Source organism: Pistacia vera, unplaced genomic scaffold, assembly GCF_008641045.1.
Source record: "Pistacia vera cultivar Batoury unplaced genomic scaffold, PisVer_v2 Contig614, whole genome shotgun sequence".
Taxonomy (NCBI): Eukaryota; Viridiplantae; Streptophyta; class Magnoliopsida; order Sapindales; family Anacardiaceae; genus Pistacia; species Pistacia vera.
In genome coordinates, this window is record NW_022196462.1 from 35,128 (window position 1) to 55,769 (window position 20,642).

The following is a 20,642-nucleotide window of genomic DNA, read 5'->3' on the forward strand; positions in this document are numbered from 1 at the left end:
TTTTTCTAGCCAGATCCATTGTGGATTTGGCTAGAAAATGTCAGATCTTGGCCGTAGTTAGTCGTCAACAACGGCCAAGATATGACAGTTGTTGACCATCAATGACGATCATATCTTTGGTCATCAACGGTCAGATCTAACCGTAGATCTGACATTTTCCATCTAGATCTATGGTAGATTTGTCTAAAAAAATTCATCTCAATGCACAACTGACCAAATCCAGCTGATCGTGTGTCGATACAGTGACTTCAACCACCCTCATACGATGGTGGCCAGTTACCGATATTTAATGGATGAATAGGGGTATTTTTATAATTTTTAATATTTTTATTATAAGAGTATTTAGTACATTAACAAATCTAAAAAGGTGTTTTTATTAATTTTTAAATTTTATCTTGTATCTATCGCCCCAACTCTTATTTTTTTGAAAAATACTAAAACAAATGCAAATAATTGTTTAAATTTGATTTGTCCGACCTATGACGCTCGACTTATCCAAGAATTCATTTACTAAACCTTCTTTCGATAAACGTGCTGATTGTCAATTGACATGAACTAACTTTGACCAGCTTGACTTGACTTAGCAGCAGCCTTTTGATTTATGAATTGCTTTTAATTATGAATATAATTGTCCCCACTCCCCAGTAAAGTATTTCTTCTCTGTGGGCACGTAACTGGTTTTAGGCTCTTCACAGAAACTTTTACTGAATGAATGAGCTTTTGCTATCACAAACCACTATGGTTCCTTTATGATTTTGATTCATTTGTTGGAACTTGGAAGTAGACTTAATACAGACCCACGGTCCCACGTGGATATTCAAAACTTGGATATATGTCTAAAAACTAACAGTATGTGTATGTGTCGTTTTATAACCCCCTCCACCTTCAAGAATTGAATTGAAAATCTAAAACATTTACTTCATGTCAAATGTTTTATTCAAATTGCCACTCACCCCAACCTTGGAAAATTTCTTGTTTATGTTATTCAGGAATTTTTGCTGTGTCTTTTTATAGGATCGATAATATAATCTCAAATTTATAGTGGAGTTATTTTTACAATTTGCACGATTGAAAGTCAAAATAAGCTTGCTTGAGCTTGATGGACTCGAGCCCAAGGCTTAATTGGACTCAATAGTCCAGGCCTAGCCGCCCACAGGACACACCTTGGACATTGTATTTTAATCGGGCCTAATAATTCTTATGGGGCTCAAATAAAGGGGCCAATCGTTGTTAGCTATGTTTTAAAACCCATTTGGCCCGACCGGTTGAACAAGGACCCAAAGCCGTCATTGGGTCAGGTTACAAATTTTTCTATTAATTCAAAACCCTAAAAATTAAGACATCTATCCATAAACAACTAAAGGCTGGAATTTTAATGCTTTTGAAGAGAAATTGCCAGTGAGTGCAATGGGGGCAACGGCTTTGATTTCTGATGAGTGAACTGATTGAAAATCGCAAAACAATATCGTCAGAAAAATCTTCTTGTCGCTGACGATTAAGGTGGCGAACGAGAGAGGGGTTTCAGTCATGAGGCTAGAGGAAGTGTTTTCGTGATGATATAGAGTGTTGTCGTCGCCAAAAACATTCCCTGTTTGTCAACACTGATGGTGGTGTTTAGAATGTTTTTTTGCAAGATTTCAAACCTATAAAGGCTTGCATGTAATTTTTAAAAGTATTTTTTGTTAGATTTCAAATCTTTGAACACCAATTTAATCCACCAGTCAATCTGAGACCCAACCACTTTGCCAGGTTTCACCCCAGGTGGGGTTTTAATTTAAAACATTGGTTGTTTGCTCTAACACAGGAGAAATTTGAATGCTTTACATAATGCAGCAGAATTGGCTCATGTGCAATATAATGCCTGCCACATACACGAAATGGATCACTAACATAAGGCGATTCCGACTTCATGTTCTGTACATTTAATCAAAATACAATCAACTTATGCTACACCACCTTACACTACTAAACAAAATCGTTTCTTTTCTTATCTCATAATAAATAGAGCACCATCATTTTGATAACTAAAACTCCTCAACTTGGATTGTAAAGCCACAATGACAACGCTTGGTCCGCACAGAGTTCTCTTCATCAAAACTCTGATCCTCTATCAAATAATCATGCTCATGCTCTGCTGTTGCTGCCACCAAAGCAGCATCTAGTTTGGCGTCCCGTGTATCTACTTTAGGGCACTCCTGAGATTGCTTATCATCCTGACTATCACCAACCCGAAGATTTGACTCATTATTCTTTATGTTTTGTATGGCCCTGGATGTTTGTGAAGATGAACCATCCCCATAGCAGTTGTTTAACCTTTGTCGAGTTACAATGGAAGATAAAAGTTGAAACCACCTAGAAATAGCTTGTGCTTCCTTCCTTTTCTTCTCTGCGGCTACTCTTTTCTCCTCTTCTTCTGCATATCCCTGGAGAACAAGTACTTAACAGATTTTAAGATAAAAGAATTTTCTGCCAAATGTTAAAATTCTGGAAGAAAATAGGAGTATATCATGGTAAGTTATGATAACAGTCGGGAAAACCTCATGACAACTAAGCATTTTCATTACACGAATAATGAAATGCATATATTGACATTTTCTGAGTTGGAAAAAAAAAAAAAAAAAAAAAAGAACACAATTATTATGTCATTACCTCTAATATTATATCCTTGAACTCAGAGCAGACCACAATACCATCAAAGACAGGAGTAGAACGACCATTTCGGAATTCAAAACCAACCATGGCAGGTGCATAATCAATTTCCAGCCTCTTGGCCACAGAGAAAATCCTAGGCAACCCTAAGTGTACCGTCCCTGGTGGAAGGCACTTCTCAGACCACACGTCGACTTGACCACGCTCATTCTAGAAATCAAAACAGGGATCAGCTGTCATTGATAATACACTTTCATAAAGAACTTTAAAACAAACAAACAGAAATGAATATTAGAATTTGAATGTAAAGTATAATGTGCTTGCACATTTTCAAGCTTTCTCAAACTAGTGCAGCATGTTTGTAAGTCAAATTAAAAAACCAGATGAAGGTTGCGAAAGTGAATGAATATTCTACAGCAAAAATGCCCACCTTAAAAAAAAAAATAAAAAAAAAAAAAAAAAAAAAATCTAGTGTGTACAATTGAAAAAGTGTTCACCAAATGCCCATACTATAGACACTGTGAAATCATAAATATTACCCCTCTTTCGAACATCAAGAAAATCCCATCATAAAATTCTAAATATCTAGCCCCCTTTTGGTACACTTTTTAAAAGTGTATTCTATTATCCTATCCATCCGAAACAGTAAAAAACGTGTTTGTTTTAATATTGACTATTCAATTCAAAATTCAATCATATTCTATTCAACTCAAAACATTTAACAATTACCTTTCCCAATAAAAGTTTATAAATAAACAAAAACACCCTCACCCACCCAAGTCATTGTCGACTGCCAGCAACCACCGCCGGCTACCACCATTGTCGGTGCCGGAACGACGCACAATCGGCCGGCCACCGTCCGGCAGTGGTGGCCGGCTGCCGGCTGCTGGTAGTACGTTACGTGGGTGCGAGTGTTTTTGTTAATTTATAAACTTTTATTGTGAAGGGGTGTTTAGTTAAATTAACAAATGTAGGGGGTTAAAAAATAATCTTCAGAAAATGTTTTTCAAAAATGTATCAAACACATTCTCAGAATCCTATCATATCCTATTCAGAATATCATATTTCAAATAATGTACCAAACAAGCCCTAGAAAATTCATGCATAAGCATGCAAGCTCAATCCAACCACTCCCTAGTTCCCAAATATATATATATATATATAAGAATAAACCAGAAAGCAAAAGTACACCACAATATGAAAAGCTTAATAGTAGCTTTAACATTTCTAGGTGAATATAAGTTCTCAGTCAAAACACAAAGTTATTTCAATACCAATAAAAGCTCAATATAACTGTACAATCATTTATCAATTTACACCATAGTCAGTAAATACCCATACCATGCAATATCAGCATTCAATTTATGCTATTTTCTTCTTTTGTTTATTGACATATAATTATTAAGTTACATCTATCCTAGGTTTTATATAACTCCAACAATTGGACCTTAACCTGCATTTAAGAAAAATAAACCCAATGTTAAACAATACCAAAAAAGTTCGTCTTCAAAAATTTTCAATCATCCCCAGCTAATCCATAGCTATATGTTCTTTAAGATAATGATTCACTTGATTCCTGTAATTTAATTAAAAAAATGAGACAATAACAGTGAGGCCTTATGTGATAGGATAAGAATTTTTGCTTCTATTAGGGCTTCAGTTTCAAAGGAATTCAAGGACTTTTCTTTTTTTCTTTATTCATCTTAACTGGGAGGTGGCTTTGGGCTAACTTTGTAGAGTTTGCTTGTTTTCACATAGGGAAGGAAACGTTAGTCACTATCTTGTATAGATTTGTTCCCCTCATTGGTTTTTTGATATTTTTGTGGATCTCTAGTGCAGTAATATACCTATCTCAATCTCTTCTTTAATATATAAAACTTATCGTTTCCAATCAAAAAATTAAAAAATGAAAACACTCTGTACAATTGAATAAATAACCGAACAACAAACTATAATATGGCTGAGGAAACAAACTAAAATTTGATGACTTACTAAAGGCCAGAACTTTTCAATTGTACCATCACTATATTCTACGTCTCTGCACCTACACCTATCTCTGAGGTTTTATGCCACATTTCTTGTTTTTTTCGCAGCAATAATTGAATCATGAGCATCTGTGTTATGTAACAGATATATCCTTTCGCCTTCATTTACTACAGAATAAACTACATATGAACCAAACCCCACATCCATGAGAAATGGTAGTAAGTCACCTTTGGAACAATGCCATTAACAGCATGAGGTAGACGCAACGGTTCCAGTTGCCACTTCCCATAAAGCTCAATATTTCCTTTAGAATCAACTTCATCATGATCCTCAGCTTCATAAACCTGTCCTTTCTTAAGTTTTGTAGAATTCTTTATCACCTGAAGAGGAAATTAATTTATGTAAATGAAACAGCCATATAATAGTCAATTATCAAATATATTAATTCCTACATTTCCCATTATAAAGACCAGACCTTCACAGGAAGCTCATTGACTTTAACCTGTAGTGCTTCCCGCAGCCATCTTTCTTTTGTCTTGAGTGTTTGCACACAAGTCCTAGGATAAACTGGATGACCAGAGCAGAATCCAAGAACGGGGCCCTTTGGATGAATTATCTGATACTTATTAAGCCATCTTTCAATAGCATATAATTGATGGTTTCTGTAGGCCTGCATAAGAAAAGTAGAAGATAATAAAACCATGTAATTGACATTACCAATTAATTGATCCTTCAAAATGGAAAAGGAAAACACGATACCTGCTGATTAGTGGGAAGAGGCTCAGTTAGTGCCCTAGTTTCCAATTCCATATCCTCAAGTGAGTTCCTGGCAGCAACAGAAGATTCTACATTATGGCCAGAATTTCCAGCCGAGTTCCCATGATTTTTTTCCATATGCATCGTACCTCCAGTTGCTCCAGACTCTAACCCTCTCAACGGTGCCAAAACTGCATCCCACCAGGCAGGATTAACTCGTTTTGATGCTATCTTGTGCCACTTCATACAGTATCTGTAGGATGACAACACATCAGTAACAACTCTTGTAATGAGGGGGACAAAAAGCTTGAATTACACATGAAATTTTTAAAGCCGTACTAATAGTTTTGTAACAACTAACAGCATTTAAATTGCAACGTGAACATAACTATCAAAGGAAGAAATTAGGCACAATGCCTCGGAGCATAAACATCATGTAACAACTGATTATCACGTCTCTGAAATTTAGGCAAGCATAAAGCCATTTTTAGATTAAAAAAAATATATTATTTTATTTAAATTTTTACATGATTGATGAATCCTGAGTAACTAATTTATTCTGCATGGAACTATTAAAGAAATTTCCACTCTTTCATTCCTTATTAAAAGGGAATAAAAATCAGTATATGCATCCTAACTACTCCAATTGTTTTAATTCTGTCAAAACTTTTTAGCATGACAAAATGATTACGGAGAGCTTAGAATTCTGTTAACCAGGGGAAAAGGGAAAGACTGAATAATTAAAAACCTATACAATAGCAATGTGATCCACTTCAAAGAGCATGGAGATGAGGTTTTTAGCTATTTCTTCCCTTTAATTTTCTTTTTCTTTTGTATGACAGTAACATGTTTGTGAAAGCACATGCAAGTACTGAACAAATAATCATGGGTTGATTATAACATCTCACTAACATAACAATGCTATTCTACAATTCTACCAGAAGCCCCTACAAGTAAAACACTGTTACTACAGTGTTAAAAACAAATTAAATAACTGGGCCCCATCTGAGGTTTATGATCAAAGTCCGTACAATAGCACAGATAAGTAAACCCTGAAATTCTGAGTTCCCTTTCAACCTTCAAGACAGTGAAATTGCGCAACATCATCACCACAAGAAGTGCTCTTATTGTTATCTCAAATGTGTTTATTGTGATGTTTATAACAATGTAGTGGTAACTGCCAACCACTTCAGAGTTTTTTTAGTACATGCTAATGATCCTTATTATTTTTAAATGCCTAATTTACTAGTATAATACTAATTGCCTATTATAGTTTTCTTTTGAGAATCCAGATTCAACTTTCAAAAAGCCACATCTGTGCAAGGTTTAAAAACAGCAACAAGAAAATAAAACCTCAAATTAGGATCACTTCTGTAGACATGTCAAGTAATAGCTATCCAACATGCCAATTCACTTTGCAGTAACACAACGTACACAAAAGACATACATACAAGTGAATTGGCCCATTAGATGCCAATGGAAATTAAAGGAAGAATATTCCAAAGGTAATACTTTAGCAACAATTCAACTCATAACTCTATTCAGAAACAACAGATAGTGCAAAAATATCTACAGGTATACAAACAGTTGCAAACAAAGGTTAGGTCTCAATTAGAAAGTAAATGGATGTTCAATCAGGCACAGCAAGTAACTAAGGAGGACACATAACCTGCGGGTCACATCTTTCGCTCCATGCCCAGCGAAAGCAACTACATATCTCAAAGCTATTTTGCATGCAGAAGCTGCAGCTTCTACCTTCTGCTCTCCATCGATGATCGCATTGGCAGCATCAACATGTACCCATTTTCCTGTAAAATTCTCACCACTACAGTATACTTCTGCCCAATACAGAGGAGATCCTACTTTTCTCGATCCAACTGCAGTGGAGATTCCCTCATGAGAAGTTGAGGATTCTATATTTTCAATCTTTTTCATTCTTTTGAATGGAGAAGAGACATTTTCATCACTATTCAGGTTCTTCTCATCAGACCCTAAGTTACTTTTACAATTCCCCGCGGCTGTTGCAGAAAGAGCCATGTGCAACTGCGTCTCAAACTCAAGATCCCCCTTCCTCTTCAAACCCTGAGATTCCTTGCTATGGCATGCTTCAGAGGTATCACAGTGTGCATCACACAACAATGAATCCGAAGTTCTATCATTCAACTCATCAGGTATGGCAGACTTTTTGGATTGAGTATTGTAGCTTGTTGAGTTGCTATTCTTACATTTGGATAAACCCCTTGAAGAAATTTCACATACATTCTCTTTTTTGTCGCAGGAAATTAATTTATCCAAAGACAAAGCAACTTCTTTTGGTCGGCTTACCATCAGAGTTGGAGAACCGAATATTCCCCCACTTCTGCCACCATCTAGACTTGAAGATTCATTTTTATCAGCCTCAGGTTTTAAGGAGGAAACGTCCAGAATAGACACAAACCTGAAAAGTGGAAACAACTAGAGTCTCATACGATGATTTTATACACCACCTTGATATAAGATATAAAGTCTACAACTTAGAAAGAGATCAAATCACTAAATCATCATCAAAATAAAAGGAATTCTTAAAACATGAACTAAATACCATCTTAAAGAAGTAATATTTGTTCTAAAAAGGAAAAAAGAAATTAAAGGAAGAAAAAGCAAAAGTAACAAAAATAAAAGCATAAATATCAGCTAATAGGCTGTGCCCACAATTATGTTATAACCATACCGGGTTGTAAGCTTCAAAGCTCTAAATAATGCCACAGACAATGCCGCAATCTGCAAGAAAATCAACCCTTCAATTCTCCCTCAAAGAGTAACCAATCACCAAGCCAGAAGGTGGCCGGAATCTGATATAATAGCGCACTACCGGCTAGATCTAGTCAGTAGTGCACTGATATAGCCTTTTTTGGCCAGATCTTGGCCGTAGCTAGTCATCAACGACGGCCAGATATGACCGTCGTTGACCATCAACGACGGTCATATCTTGGCCGTCATTGACGACCAAACACGGCCAAATCTGGCCGTCAATGGCTAGATCTAGCTGTAGATCTTGTCTTTTTCAGCCAGACAGCGATGGATTTGGCTAAAAAAAACTATCTCGAGCACAACCGACCAGATCCAACGATTGTATGCGATATGACAACTCCGACCACTCTCCTATGATGGTAGCCGGTTGCCAATATTTAATGGAGGGGTGAAAGTATTTTATAATTTTTATTATAAAGATGTTAGTAAATTAACATATCTTAAAAGTTATTTTGTTAATTTTTAAATTCTACCTAACAACAATCTTATTTTTTCAAAAACACTAAAACAAATGCACATAATTGTTTAAATTTGATTTGTCCGACCTATGACGCTCGACTTATCCAATAATTCATTTACTAAACCTTCTACAACGTGGATTGTCAATTAACATGAACTAACTTTGACCAGCTTGACCTGACTTAGCAGTTGTATAATGAATATAATTGTCCCCACTCCCAGTAAAGTATTTCTTCTCTGTGGGCACGTAACTGGTTTTAGGCTCTTCACAGAAACTTTACTGAATGAAGAGCTTTTGCTACACAAACTTATGGTTCCTTTATGATTTTGATTCATTTGGAACTTGGAAGCAGACTTAATACAGACCCACGGTCCCACGTGGATATTCAAAATGGATATATGCCTAAAAACTAACAGTGATGTGTATGTGTCGTTTATAAACCCCCTTCACCTTCAAGAATTGAATTGAAAATCTAAAACATTTACTTCATTTGCATTTTCTATGTCAAATGTTTTATTCAAATTGCCACTCACCCCACCTTGGAAAATTTCTTGTTTATGTATTCAGGAATTTTTGCCGTGTCTTTTTATAGGATCGTAATATAATCTCAAATGTATAGTTGGGTTATTTTTACAATTTGCACGATTGAAAGTCAAATTAAGTTGTTTGAGCTTCATGGACTCGAGCCCAAGGCTTAATTGGACTCAATAGTCCAGGCCTTGCTGCCCACGGGACACGCCTTGGACATTGTATTTTAATCGGGCCCAACAATTCGTTTGGAGCTCAAATAAAGGGGCCTATCGTTGTTAGCTATGTTTTAAACCCGCCCAGCCCGACCGGTTGAACAGGGACTCGAAGCCGATTGGGTCAGGTTACAAATTTTTCTATAATTTAAAACCCTAAAAATTAGGACATATCCATGAACAACTAAAGGCTAGAATATTAGCTTTAAAGAGAAATTGTCAGTGAGTGCAATGATGGCAACGACGTTGATTCTGTATGAGTGAACCGATTGGAAATCGCAAAACAATATCGTTGAAAAATCCTGTTGTCGTGACGATTGGGGTGGCGAACGAGAGAGAGGTTTCGGTCATGAGGCTAGAGTAAGTGTTTTCGTGATGATAGAGAGTGTTGTCGTGTCAAAAACATCCCCTATTTGTCAAGACCGATGGTAGTGTTAAGATGTTTTTGCAAGATTTCAAACCTGTAGAGACTTACATATAATTTTTAAAGTATTTTTTGTTAGATTTCAAACTTTAAACATCAATTAACCCGTCGATCAACCCAAGACCCAACCACTTTGCCAAGTTTCACCATGGGTGGTTGGGTTTTAAAACATTGGTGTAGCTCTAACACGGAGAAATTTGAATGCTTTACATAATGCAGCAGAAATGGCCATGTGCAATCAATAATGCTACGGACACGATATTTTTAACAGAAATGTGTACCAGCCTACGTGTCTCGTGATTCACACAAATAAATCAGACACGTTTCACGTTATAAATTTTTTTCAGTGAACGACAGTTCATTAACTATGGACGGTCGGTCACTTACTATGGACCCCATCCATATTATATGGATAGGTGTTCATTTACTACGGACGAACATCCCCATTTAAAGTACGCCCGTCGATAAAATAAATATAAAAAAATTAAAAAAAATTAGACACCCATCCCTAACTTATGAGCGGCCGTCCCTAAAATGTGGACTGGCATCCTCATGTAAGGGACGCCAATCCATACTTTAAAAAAAAAAAAAATAATTAAATAAATAAAAGGACAACCGTTCACCATTTCTAGACGGCCGTCCCCAAACTGGAAGTTATCTTCTCCTCGAGTCCACTAATCACGTTTCGCCTCATCAATCTCTTCTCCAACCAGTAATCTTGGCCTCCATTTCCTTGGATTTGCTCTCTGATTCCTTCAAACTTCCCTCCACTGACTTCTTCTCAGCTATCACTTATCCAATTCAGAATCCAAAACATTAACTTTCTCTTAATCCCACTAATTTCCTTTCTGTCATCAATTTTTCCTCATTTCCTCTTCAACTCTCACCGCTTTTACTCTTCTCTTCCAATTCCCTCACTTCCAAGTCCCAACTTTTCTTTCCAACTCCCGCACTTTCTTCTCACTATCAACCCATCAATTTCTTTATCTAATCCCTCCAATTTCACTCCCTTCTCTCCCAGACTCTTCTTCAACTCTACCAACTCAGCACTCGCCTCATCCCCTAGATGCTGTCAAAAATCTGTAATTTTTCTTTTATCAATTTCTTTCTCAAAAATGCTGTCAGAAACGACCTTGCTTCCCTAGATGCTGTCAAAAATCTTTAGAAACTTGACTCTCTTTGTTGTATCAAACTGGTGGCACATGAGGGACGACTGTCCATTGTGGACTGGCGTCCAATTTTTTTTTTATTTTTAAAAGCATTGTTAATGGATGGACGTTTCCATTAATTTTGTTAATAAAATTTTATTATTAAAATCTATTTTTTGGGACAGCAGCCGCAAGACGTTAAAATCTATTTTTGGGACAGCAGTCCGCAAGACGTTAAAATCTATTTTTTGGACAGCCATCCCTTAATTTTATTTTATTTTTTTATTTCATTTTATTAATAGATAAGTGTCTTTAAATAGAACGTTCGTACGTAATAAATAAATTCTCATCCATATAATATAGACAAGAGTCCATATAAACGAATGATTCATCATATTTGATGAACGACACGTTCAATAAACAAAAATTAATAACATAAAACGTGTCTGATTTATTAGTGTGAATCATAAAACACGTAAATCAATACAAAATTTTGATCTAAAAATACCGATGTCCCCGTAACATTATTGCATGTGTGCAATATAATGCTGCCACATACTCGAAATGGATCACAAACATAAGGCGATTCCGACTTGACTTTCTGTACATTTAATCAAAATACAATCAACTTATGCTACACACACCTTACACGACTAAACAAAATCTTTTCTTTTCTTTATCTCATAATAAATAGAGCACCATCATTTTGATAACTAAAACTCCTCAACTTGGATTGTAAAGCCACAATGACAACGCTTCGTCCGCACAGAGTTCTCTTCATCAAAACTCTGATCCTCTATCAAATAAATCATGCTCATGCTCTGCTGTTACTACCACCAAAGCAGCATCTAGTTTGGCGTCCCGTGATCTACTTTACGGCATCCTGAGATTGCTTATCATCCTGACTATCACCAACCGAAGATTTGACTCATTATTCTTTATGTTTTTATGGCACTGGATGTTTGTGAAGATGAACCATCCCCATAGCAGTTGTTTAACCTTTGTCGAGTTACAATGGAAGATAAAAGTTGAAACACACTAGAAATAGCTTGTGCTTCCTTCTTTTCTTCTCTGCGGCTACTCTTTCTCCTCTTCTTCTGCATCCCTGGAGAACAAGTACTTAACAGATTTTAAGATAAAAGAATTTTCTGCCAAATGTTAAAATTCTGGAAGAAAAATAGGAGTATATCATGGTAAGTTATGATAACGGTCGGGAAAACCTCATGACAACTAAGCATTTTCATTACACGAATAATGAAATGCCTATATTGACATTTTCTGAATTGGAAAAAAAAAAAAAAAAAAAAAAAAAACACAATTATTATGTCATTACCTCTAATATTATATCCTGAACTCAGAGCAGACCACAATACCATCAAGACAGGAGTAGAACGACCATTTCGGAATTCAAAACCAACCATGGCAGGTGCATAATCAATTTCCAGCCTCTTGGCCACGAGAAAATCCTAGGCAACCTAAGTGTACCGTCCCTGGTGGAAGGCACTCTCAGACCACACGTCGACTTGACCACGCTCATTCTAGAAATCAAAAGAGGGATCAGCTGTCATTGATAATACACTTCATAAAGAACTTTAAAACAAACAAACAGAAAAGATATTAGAATTTGAATGTAAAGTATAATGTGCTTGCACTTTCAAGTTTCTCAAACTAGTGCAGCAGTTTGTAAGTCAAATTAAAAAACCAGATGAAGGTTGCGAAAGTGAATGAATATTACAGCAAAAATGCCCACTTCAAAAAAAAAAAAAAATCAGTGTGTACAATTGAAAAAGTGTTCACCAAATGCCCATACTATAGACACTGTGAAATCATAAATTACCTCTTTCGAACACCAAGAAAATCCCATCATAAAATTCTAAATATCTAGCCCCCTTTGGTACACTTTTAAAGTGTATTCATTAGCTATCCATCTAAATAGTAAAAAAAACATGTTGTTTAATATTGACTATTCAATTCAAATCCAATCATATTCTATAACTAAAAAAATTAATAATTACCTTTCACAATAAAAGTTTAAATAACAAAACACCCTCACTACAAGTCTGACAACAATTGATGCCATCGACTGCCACCCAATCAGCCCGCCCAGCTGCTGTACTAGTGTGTGAATGTTCTGTTAATTTATAAACTTTCATTTAAGGGTGTTTACTAAATTAACAAATGTAGGGTCTAAAACTAATCTCACAAACAGTATTCCACAAGAACACTCGTACTCCAGCCAGAACACCGATCACACCCCAGATGAAAAGCGCGTCACTGACATCCAGCACGCATTGTCGTAGAGGTGTTTTCCGATGTAGGAGAGTGGTCATTAATCACAAGTCTCACAAGTACTAACCATCCCTTCTCTTTCAACAATACCACTACACCAGTGCATATCAACACCAAAAAAATAAAATAACTACAACACAACAAAAAAAAAGCAACTCGGATAAATTCTCAGTCAAAACACAAAGTATTTCAATACCAAAAAAGCTCAATATAACCGTACAATCATTATCAATTACACATAGTCAGTAAATACCCATACCATGCAATATCAGCATTCAATTTATGCTATTTTCTTCTTTTGTTATTGACATTAATTATTAAGTTACATCTATCCTAGGTTTTTATATAACTCCAACAATTGGACCTAACCTGCATTTAAGAAAAATAAACCCAATGTTAAACAATACCAAAAAAGTTGTTTCAAAAATTTTCAATCATCCCCCGCTAATCCATAGATATATATTCTTTAAGATATGATTCACTTGATTCCTGTAATTTAATTAAAAAAATGAGACAATAACAGTGAGGCCTTATGTGATAGGATAAGAATTTTGCTTCTATTAGGGCTTCAGTTTCAAAGGAATTCAAGGACTTTTCTTTTTTCTTTATTCATCTTAACTGGGAGGGGGGCTTTGGGCTAACTTTGTAGAGTTTGCTTGTTTCACATAGGGCAGGAAACATTAGTCACTATCTTGTATAGATTTGTTCCCTCATTGGTTTTTTGATATTTGTGGATCTCTAGTGCAGTAATATACCTATCTCAATCTCTTCTTAATATATAAAACTTATTGTTCCGATCAAAAAATAAAAAATGAAAACACTCTGTACAATTAAAAATAACCGAACAACAAACTATAATAGGCTGAGGAAACAAACTAAAATTTGTTGACTTACTAAAGGCCAGAACTTTAATTGTACCATCACTATATTCTACTCTCTGCACCTACACCTATCTCTGAGGTTTTATGCCACATTTCTTGTTTTTCCAGCAATAATTAATCATGTGCATGTGTGTTATGTAACAGATATATCCTTTGCCTATTTCATTTACTACAGAATAAACTACATATGAACCAAACCCCACATCCATGAGAAATGGTAGTAAGTCACCTTGGAACAATGCCATTGACAGCATGAGGTAGACGAACGGTTCCAGTTGACATTCCCATAAAGCTCAATATTTCCTTTAGAATCAACTTCATCATGACCTCAGCTTCACTAAACCTGTCTTTCTTAAGTTTTGTAGAATTCTTTATCACCTGAAGAGGAAATAATTTATGTAAATGAAAAGCCATATAATGGTCAATCATCAAATATATTAATTCCTACATTTCCCATTATCAAGACCAGACCTTCACAGGAAGCTCATTGGCTTTAACCTGTAGTGCTTCCCGCAGGCACTTTCTTTGTCTTGAGTGTTTGCACACAAGTCCTAGGATAAACGGATGACCAGAGCAGAATCCAAGAACGGGGCCTTTGGATGAATTATCTGATACTTATTAAGCCATCTTTCAATAGCAATAATTGATGGTTTCTGTAGGCCTGCATAAGAAAAGTAGAAGATAATAAAACCATGTAATTGACATTACCATAATCGATCCTTCAAAATGGAAAAGGAAAACATATACTGCTGATTAGTGGGAAGAGGCTCAGTTAGTGCCCTAGTTTCAATTCCATATCCTAAGTGAGTTCCTGGCAGCAACAAGAGATTCTAAATTATGGCCAGAATTTCAGCTGGTTCCCATGATTTTTTTCCATATGCATCGTACCTCCAGTTGCCCAGACTCTAACCCTCTCCGGTGCCAAAACTGCATCCCACCAGGCAGGATTAACTCGTTTTGATGCTATCTTGTGCCACTCTACAGTATCTGTAGGATGACAACCATCAGTAACAACTCTTGTAATGAGGGGGACAAAAAGCTTGAATGGATGTCGGCGTTCGAGAAGGAGTGGCTACACTGTCCCTTGTGTTTTTGATGACTTATGTTTATGTTATGCATTTTGTGTAAAAATGTATATGTTTGTAAAGAATATGTATATATATTTAATAAAAGAAAATTTTGGGCCCAATTTCTTTATTTTATTTTTATGTATTTCATTATAATCTTTTCAGTAGTAGTGGCTATTACACAAGTAGCATGATTGTTGAACATAGTTTAAGAATTATGACTAGCTCATTAGCTAATAACACTTTCACAGAACCTTCCCCATAGGGATCTCCCTCCCGGCTCCCACCTCTTATCTAATTAGTCTCTTAAACACTAATTAAGCAATTTAAACTAAAACATGGTGTCATTGAATCAAAGCAACAGATTCAACCTAGTGAATAAATTATGCATCAAATAAAGACATATTGAATCATAGCAATAGATTCATCAAATAAAGACAGTGGAAATACCTTTACAAAGCTTAACAGAGGGATAGAGGCATCATCGATTCTAGCAAATGAGGGAGGGGTCGTCGTCTGTTGTCGTCGAGCAAGGGAGAAGGAAGGTGCGTCATCGCCAAAATCCAGTGAGGGAGGTGTTGCCATAGTCAAGCAAGAGAGAGTGGAGTTGAGAGATTGAATTGGGACTGAGTGCAGCTGAGAGATTGAAGAGAGTAGAGTGGAGTGGAGTGGTCACTGGTCAGTGGAGTTGCGAGAAAGGACAACAGAGCTGCGATTTTTAGGTGGGAGCTGTGATTTTAGAGAGTTGAGAGAATGAAGAGAGTGGAGTCGCGAGAGGGAGGTAGGGAGCTGCGATCGATTTTATGAAAATTAGATTTAGGTTTTTTTTTTTAATTTTAAACATTGACCCGGTTTATCAAGTGGTTCGATTGGACCGGTCGTGTCACACTGTTCGTCTGGTTGAATGGTGGGTCTAAGTGGGTTTTTAACTGAGGGTAGGTTTCATATTGGTTCAAACCGGACAGAGGACCAGGTCCCGGTTGGACCGGCTGGTTTGGTCCAGCTTTTAAAATAATGTTTTTTAATTGAGGGCGGGTTTCATATTGGTTCGGACTGGATAGAGGACCAGTCTCGGTCGAACCGGTTGGACCAGCTGGTCCGATCAGGCTTTTAAAACAGTGATCCATCCTACTACTTCTAGATCTTGGGTTGGGTCACTAACCTTATCCATCCATCCAATATGTTTTATTTCGTCAATTCGTTTATTATGTTATAATATTATATAACTGGATTACTTAAAATTAAATTAAATACATAATATGACAATTATGCACGTTTATATACATTAATTTATATGTAAAGTTTGTGTAAGTAATTTTATTCTTAGGTGGAGTTTTTAAAAGTAAATTTTTCTTTTTCTTTTTCTTTTTCATTTAAAGATTTACCCAAGCCTTGTTGATAAATTATCTAATTATTCTGGGCCCAGGTTTCATTATTCTTTGGGTATTCAATCATTTGATTGATATGTGAGAATTTTTCTTTTTTCCCCGAAAATATTAAAAGCATAAGTAAATGAAATGAAATATTCAGGGAACATTTCATTACGTAGTCTCCTGTTGTCGACTTTCTTTGGTCACACTAAGCTTTGGAATTTGGAATCTTCAAAGTTTGAAAAGGGTTGATTGGAATGAAATTGCTGAGGAGAGAAGACACTTCACCAATGAATGGAAATGACAAAGCAATCCCATGTCACTGTTTTTGATGCAGTGAGTTAGTATAACAACAAAGCTAGCATACATTTAGAATTGATAACAAGTTTCAATCACAGAAACTTAAATCTTAAAGCCTGAAATAAAATCTGAATAATCATCGAATAATCTTAAAAGGGTTGATTGGAATGAAATTGTTGAGGAGAGAAGACACTTCACCAATGAATGGAAATGACAAAGCGATCCCATGTCACTGTTTTTGACGTAGTGAGTTAGTATAACAACAAAGCTAGCATACTTTTAGAATTGATAACAAGTCTCAATCACAAAAACTTAAATCTTAAAGTCTGAAATAAAATCTGAATAATCATCAAATAATCTTAAAAAAAGTGAATAATATGTTTATATAAGGTGATGACAGTCAACCCTAACAAGGAAATAAAATCCAAATTAATTAAAAAATAAAATAGAAGAAAACGTGCAAAAAACTAAAATGGCACCGAAACATACAAAAACGGTAGATTTTGGGCCCGAAAATGATTCTCAATTGGAGAATCGGGTTACCACATCGTAGAGCTTGAAATCAGCTTTCTGTTAATATATTATAGGCCCTATAACTCCTCTCAAATAAAAAATTATGCGTTTGTTTCCCTATTTTTCCCCTATCATATTCCTATCATTTCTAAAATACACATTTGTTTTCCTATTCTAAAAATACAATTATATTTTATTCAATTATTTTTAAACCCTCTAAGTTTGTTAATTTAACTAAACACCCAAGAAAAAGTTTAGAAATTGACACCCACCCACATTTGACATATTCCAGCCACCACCGCCAGAAGGTGGCCGGAATCTGATATAATAGCGCACTACCGGCTAGATCTAGTCAGTAGTGCACTGATATAGCCTTTTTTGGCCAGATCTTTGGCCGTAGCTAGTCATCAACGACGGCCAAGATATGACCGTCGTTGACCATCAACGACGGTCATATCTTTGGCCGTCATTGACGACCAAACACGGCCAAATCTGGCCGTCAATGGCTAGATCTAGCTGTAGATCTTGTCTTTTTCAGCCAGATCAGCGATGGATTTGGCTAAAAAAAACTATCTCGACGCACAACCGACCAGATCCAACTGATTGTATGCCGATATGACAACTCCGACCACTCTCCTATGATGGTAGCCGGTTGCCAATATTTAATGGAGGGGTGAAAGTATTTTTATAATTTTTATTATAAAGATGTTTAGTAAATTAACATATCTTAAAAGTTATTTTTGTTAATTTTTAAATTCTACCTCACACCAACTCTTATTTTTTCAAAAACACTAAAACAAATGCACATAATTGTTTAAATTTGATTTGTCCGACCTATGACGCTCGACTTATCCAATAATTCATTTACTAAACCTTCTACAACGTGCTGATTGTCAATTAACATGAACTAACTTTGACCAGCTTGACCTGACTTAGCAGTTGTATAATGAATATAATTGTCCCCACTCCCCAGTAAAGTATTTCTTCTCTGTGGGCACGTAACTGGTTTTAGGCTCTTCACAGAAACTTTTACTGAATGAATGAGCTTTTGCTATCACAAACTACTATGGTTCCTTTATGATTTTGATTCATTTGTTGGAACTTGGAAGCAGACTTAATACAGACCCACGGTCCCACGTGGATATTCAAAACTTGGATATATGCCTAAAAACTAACAGTATGTGTATGTGTCGTTTTATAACCCCCTTCACCTTCAAGAATTGAATTGAAAATCTAAAACATTTACTTCATTTGCATTTTCTATGTCAAATGTTTTATTCAAATTGCCACTCACCCCCACCTTGGAAAATTTCTTGTTTATGTTATTCAGGAATTTTTGCCGTGTCTTTTTATAGGATCGATAATATAATCTCAAATGTATAGTTGGGTTATTTTTACAATTTGCACGATTGAAAGTCAAATTAAGCTTGTTTGAGCTTCATGGACTCGAGCCCAAGGCTTAATTGGACTCAATAGTCCAGGCCTTGCTGCCCACGGGACACGCCTTGGACATTGTATTTTAATCGGGCCCAACAATTCGTTTGGAGCTCAAATAAAGGGGCCTATCGTTGTTAGCTATGTTTTAAAACCCGCCCAGCCCGACCGGTTGAACAGGGACTCGAAGCCGTCATTGGGTCAGGTTACAAATTTTTCTATTAATTTAAAACCCTAAAAATTAGGACATCTATCCATGAACAACTAAAGGCTAGAATATTAATGCTTTTAAAGAGAAATTGTCAGTGAGTGCAATGATGGCAACGACGTTGATTTCTGATGAGTGAACCGATTGGAAATCGCAAAACAATATCGTTAGAAAAATCCTGTTGTCGCTGACGATTGGGGTGGCGAACGAGAGAGAGGTTTCGGTCATGAGGCTAGAGTAAGTGTTTTCGTGATGATAGAGAGTGTTGTCGTCGTCAAAAACATCCCCTATTTGTCAAGACCGATGGTAGTGTTTAAGATGTTTTTGCAAGATTTCAAACCTGTAGAGACTTACATATAATTTTTAAAAGTATTTTTTGTTAGATTTCAAACCTTTAAACATCAATTTAACCCGTCGATCAACCCAAGACCCAACCACTTTGCCAAGTTTCACCATGGGTGGTTGGGTTTTAAAACATTGGTTGTTAGCTCTAACACAGGAGAAATTTGAATGCTTTACATAATGCAGCAGAAATGGCTCATGTGCAATCAATAATGCTACGGACACCGATATTTTTATACAGAAATGTTGTACCAGCCTACGTGTCTCGTGATTCACACAAATAAATCAGACACGTTTCACGTTATTAAATTTTTTTCTAGTGAACGACAGTTCATTAACTATGGACGGTCGTTCACTTACTATGGACTCCCATCCATATTATATGGATAGGTGTTCATTTACTACGGACGAACATCCCCATTTAAAGTACGCCCGTCGATAATATAAATATAAAAAAATTAAAAAAAATTAGACACCCATCCCTAACTTATGAGCGGCCGTCCCTAACATGTGGACTGGCATCCTCATGTAAGGGACGCCAATCCATACTTTAAAAAAAAAAAAAAATAATTAAATAAAATAAAAGGACAACCGTTCACCATTTCTAGACGGCCGTCCCCAAACTGGAAGTTATCTTCTCCTCGAGTCCACTAATCACGTCTTCGCCTCATCAATCTCTTTCTCCAACTCAGTAATCTTGGCCTCCATTTCCTTGGATTTGCTCTCTGATTCCTTCAAACTTCCCTCCACTGACTTCTTCTCAGCTATCCACTTATCCAATTCAGACTCCAAAACATTAACTTTCTTCTTAATCCCACTAATTTCCCTTTCTTTGTCATCAATTTTTTCCCTCATTTCCTCTTCAACTCTCACGCTTTTACTCTTCTCTTCCAATTCCCTCACTTCCAAAGTCCCAACTTTTCTTTCCAACTCCCGCACTTTCTTCTCACTATCAACCCATCAATTTCTTTATCTAATCCCTCCAATTTCACTCCCTTCTCTCCCAGACTCTTCTTCAACTCTACCACCTCAGCACTCGCCTCATCCCCTAGATGCTGTCAAAAATCTGTAATTTTTCTTTTATCAATTTCTTTCTCAAAAATGCTGTCAGAAACGACCTTGCTTCCCTAGATGCTGTCAAAAATCTTTAGAAATCTTGACTCTCTTTGTTGTATCAAACTGGTGGCACATGAGGGACGACTGTCCATTTGTGGACTGGCGTCCAATTTTTTTTTTATTTTTTAAAAGCATTGTTAATGGATGGACGTTTCCATTAATTTTG

At 36.2% G+C, this 20,642-nt stretch overlaps 1 protein-coding gene across 1 annotated transcript; it reads right to left on the bottom strand.

The window, feature by feature from the left end:
- Positions 1 to 1,748: 1,748 nt before the first annotated feature.
- LOC116110777 (DNA repair protein RAD4-like) lies at positions 1,749 to 15,778 on the bottom strand. The gene is made up of 15 exons (XM_031396997.1): positions 15,644 to 15,778; positions 15,448 to 15,487; positions 15,015 to 15,113; positions 14,598 to 14,734; positions 14,356 to 14,504; positions 12,442 to 12,494; positions 11,970 to 12,061; positions 11,465 to 11,557; positions 8,102 to 8,151; positions 7,061 to 7,828; positions 5,395 to 5,644; positions 5,111 to 5,305; positions 4,863 to 5,015; positions 2,650 to 2,859; positions 1,749 to 2,423 (listed from the first exon to the last, which is right to left on the bottom strand). Exons 1-15 carry the CDS (start codon positions 15,776 to 15,778, stop codon positions 2,025 to 2,027), a joined length of 2,823 nt encoding a protein of 940 aa, XP_031252857.1. The 3' UTR covers positions 1,749 to 2,024.
- Positions 15,779 to 20,642: the final 4,864 nt, after the last annotated feature.